The sequence below is a fragment of the Engraulis encrasicolus genome, chromosome 1, assembly GCF_034702125.1.
Source record: "Engraulis encrasicolus isolate BLACKSEA-1 chromosome 1, IST_EnEncr_1.0, whole genome shotgun sequence".
NCBI classification, from domain to species: Eukaryota; Metazoa; Chordata; class Actinopteri; order Clupeiformes; family Engraulidae; genus Engraulis; species Engraulis encrasicolus.
Window position 1 is genome coordinate 24,716,728 of NC_085857.1, and position 2,500 is coordinate 24,719,227.

The following is a 2,500-nucleotide window of genomic DNA, read 5'->3' on the forward strand; positions in this document are numbered from 1 at the left end:
CTGAGCGTGTTGACTGGCCAACTAGGAGACCGCATGACCAACAATTACAGTTTTGATAATTAAATGATTATTTCTATTATGATCAGTCTTACCTGAAGTAGACTTGAGAAAGCTGGTATGACATGGGCAGGTGGGGCATTGAGTGTTTTTTTCTGTATCCTGTATTATTATTACTATTATAATTATTATTGTTACAGCCATTTTGATAATTTTTATGTTTTGGCCTTATAAGGTAATATTTCGGGTTAAATGTAAGATATTTGATTATTATGTGGAAGATTAACTGAATGGTTATGGATGGATTATGTTTAGTTTTTGTTTTTATGTTTATTACTTTAAGTGACGGGTCACCTTTTGGGATGACGTCATCTGTCATATGGCATTTAGTCAGGTTTTGGGTTGGTTTTGAGTTGAATGGGGAAACGCAGCCCGGTCTGATATATTATTTCGACCGTACTCACTTAATTCTATCACTAATTCATCTTACTTTCGTTTAGTTGGACTGTCTTCTTTATTTTAATTGAGGTTTCATTCATGATTTTTTACCATTCTGACAAAAATAAATACTTTTGCACCATACGATTGAGGAGTGCGCATACTGAAATCCCTGCCGAGGCCTAGTATTTCTCCATTTCTAGGACCATCGAAAATTGGACTCACAATTATTGTCATTATTATTATTATTATGATTATTATTCTCAGTCTTACCTGAAGTATTATTATTGTTATTTTATTATTATGATTATTATTCTCAGTCTTACCTGAAGTAGGCTTGAGAAAGCTGATAGGACATGGGCAGGTAGGGCATCGAGCGGTTCTTCTTCACCGTGTTCTTGGGGTTGTTACGGCGACGGTTGACCAAGCCGTTCTTCTGGCACTTGATGAACACCTCGTACAGGATCTCTTGCTTGTAGCGACTATACACATGAAACGTCTGACGGAGAGAGAGAGAGAGAGAGAGAGAGAGAGAGAGAGAGAGAGAGAGAGGGAGAGGGAGAGGGAGAGGGAGAGATTGAGTGAGTGAGTGAGCTGAAAAGGCAGTATGCTCTTGGCCTGGTGGGGTGTGTGTGTATTTGTGTGTGTGTGTGTGTGTGTGTGTGTGTGTGTGTGTGTGTGTGTGTGTGTGTGTGTGTGTGTGTGTGTGTGTGTGTGTGTGTGTGTATTTGTGTGTGTGTGTGTGTGACCTGGAAAGACAGTATGCTCTTGGACTGGTGGGGTGTGTGTGTGTATGTGCGCGCATGTATTTGTGTGTGTGTATGTGTACGTGTGTGTGTGTGTGTGTGTGTGTGTTACCTGGAAAGACAGTATGCTCTTGGACTGGTGGTTTGAGACAGCTAATGTGCTCTGGATCAGGTTGAACAGCACCAGTGATTGGATGTCCTCCTCACTGCGCGCACACACGCGCACACGCACACGCACACACACAGGTTTTAAGAGCAATGAACACATATCACATACATGTGCACATTCACTTTTTAAAATACACCATAACATTAATAACATATTTTAATGACCGATAACTGAACAATTTGTACATGAGTAAAACTAATAATAAAGTAACATTGCAATACTATTACTAATCTATACATCAATAATAAGCGGAAGTCAATAGGAAATACTATTCACAAATGAACATGCTGTACATCAGGGTTGGGGAACCTTTTCATTCGAGGGGCCACTTCATATCCATCCAAGGGCCGTAAAAGTCCTCTGAGGGCCGTACTATAAACACAAACCAGGATTTCCCCCTGCACTTTAGGCCTATACTGAAGGCAGCCACCTTTAACAGACCCCACCTCCTATAGGTCCTCGAGACATAGGTTCGCCACCCCTGTTGTACATAATCACACCAAGTTTATCAAATAATGTGCGGTATGGTACCTTTTGATGACGTCCTTGGACTCCACAGGAGAGTCATCCCCAATGGCGTACACCTTAAACCTAGAAGTGGACGGATGCATAGATACATGGTCAAGTACACGCACACATGAACATGTAGACATTCACACAAGGATGTTGTATGCCTTTCAATATCAGAAGAAACTGGGCTACGGTACTTCTCTTCGACTAGACCCAGGCATGACTTAAGCACTCAGCATAAGTTTAAAACTTTTATTTTGGTACACAAGGTGACTGACGTTTCAAAGCACCTGTGTCGTCCTCAGATATTTTTAAAGTCATTGTTTCCTTTTCTCTCTCTTTCTACATGAATGATGAATGCCCTTTCATTTTTATTCTACATTAACTGACAATTGCAAAATACTTGATCTAACTTGAGTTCACTTACTGCTTGATCACTCCATATACTGTGTGTGTGTGTGTGTGTGTATGTGTATGTGTATGTGTATGTGTATGTGTATGTGTATGTGTGTGTGTGTGTGTGTGTGTGTGTGTGTGTGTGTGTGTGTGTGTGTGTGTGTGTGTGTGTGCACCTCTGGAAGAGGTCCTCTTTGTTGTCGGGGATTTCGATGAGGCATGATCCTGAGGCCCTGCTAAACTT

The 2,500-nt window shown here is 41.0% G+C and overlaps 1 protein-coding gene across 1 annotated transcript in view; it reads right to left on the reverse strand.

Annotated features, from left to right (window-relative positions):
* LOC134449301 (general transcription factor 3C polypeptide 1-like) overlaps positions 1-2,500 on the reverse strand; it is a 50,008-nt gene that overhangs the window by 12,654 nt on the left and 34,854 nt on the right. Inside the window, exons 30-33 of the mRNA XM_063199175.1 lie at positions 2,433-2,500; positions 1,882-1,941; positions 1,294-1,387; positions 762-934 (exon numbers count right to left, since the gene is read on the reverse strand). The exon at positions 2,433-2,500 is cut by the window's right edge and continues 45 nt beyond it. Coding sequence (XP_063055245.1) covers positions 762-934; positions 1,294-1,387; positions 1,882-1,941; positions 2,433-2,500 — 395 coding nt within the window. The remainder of the gene's footprint in view (positions 1-761; positions 935-1,293; positions 1,388-1,881; positions 1,942-2,432) is intronic.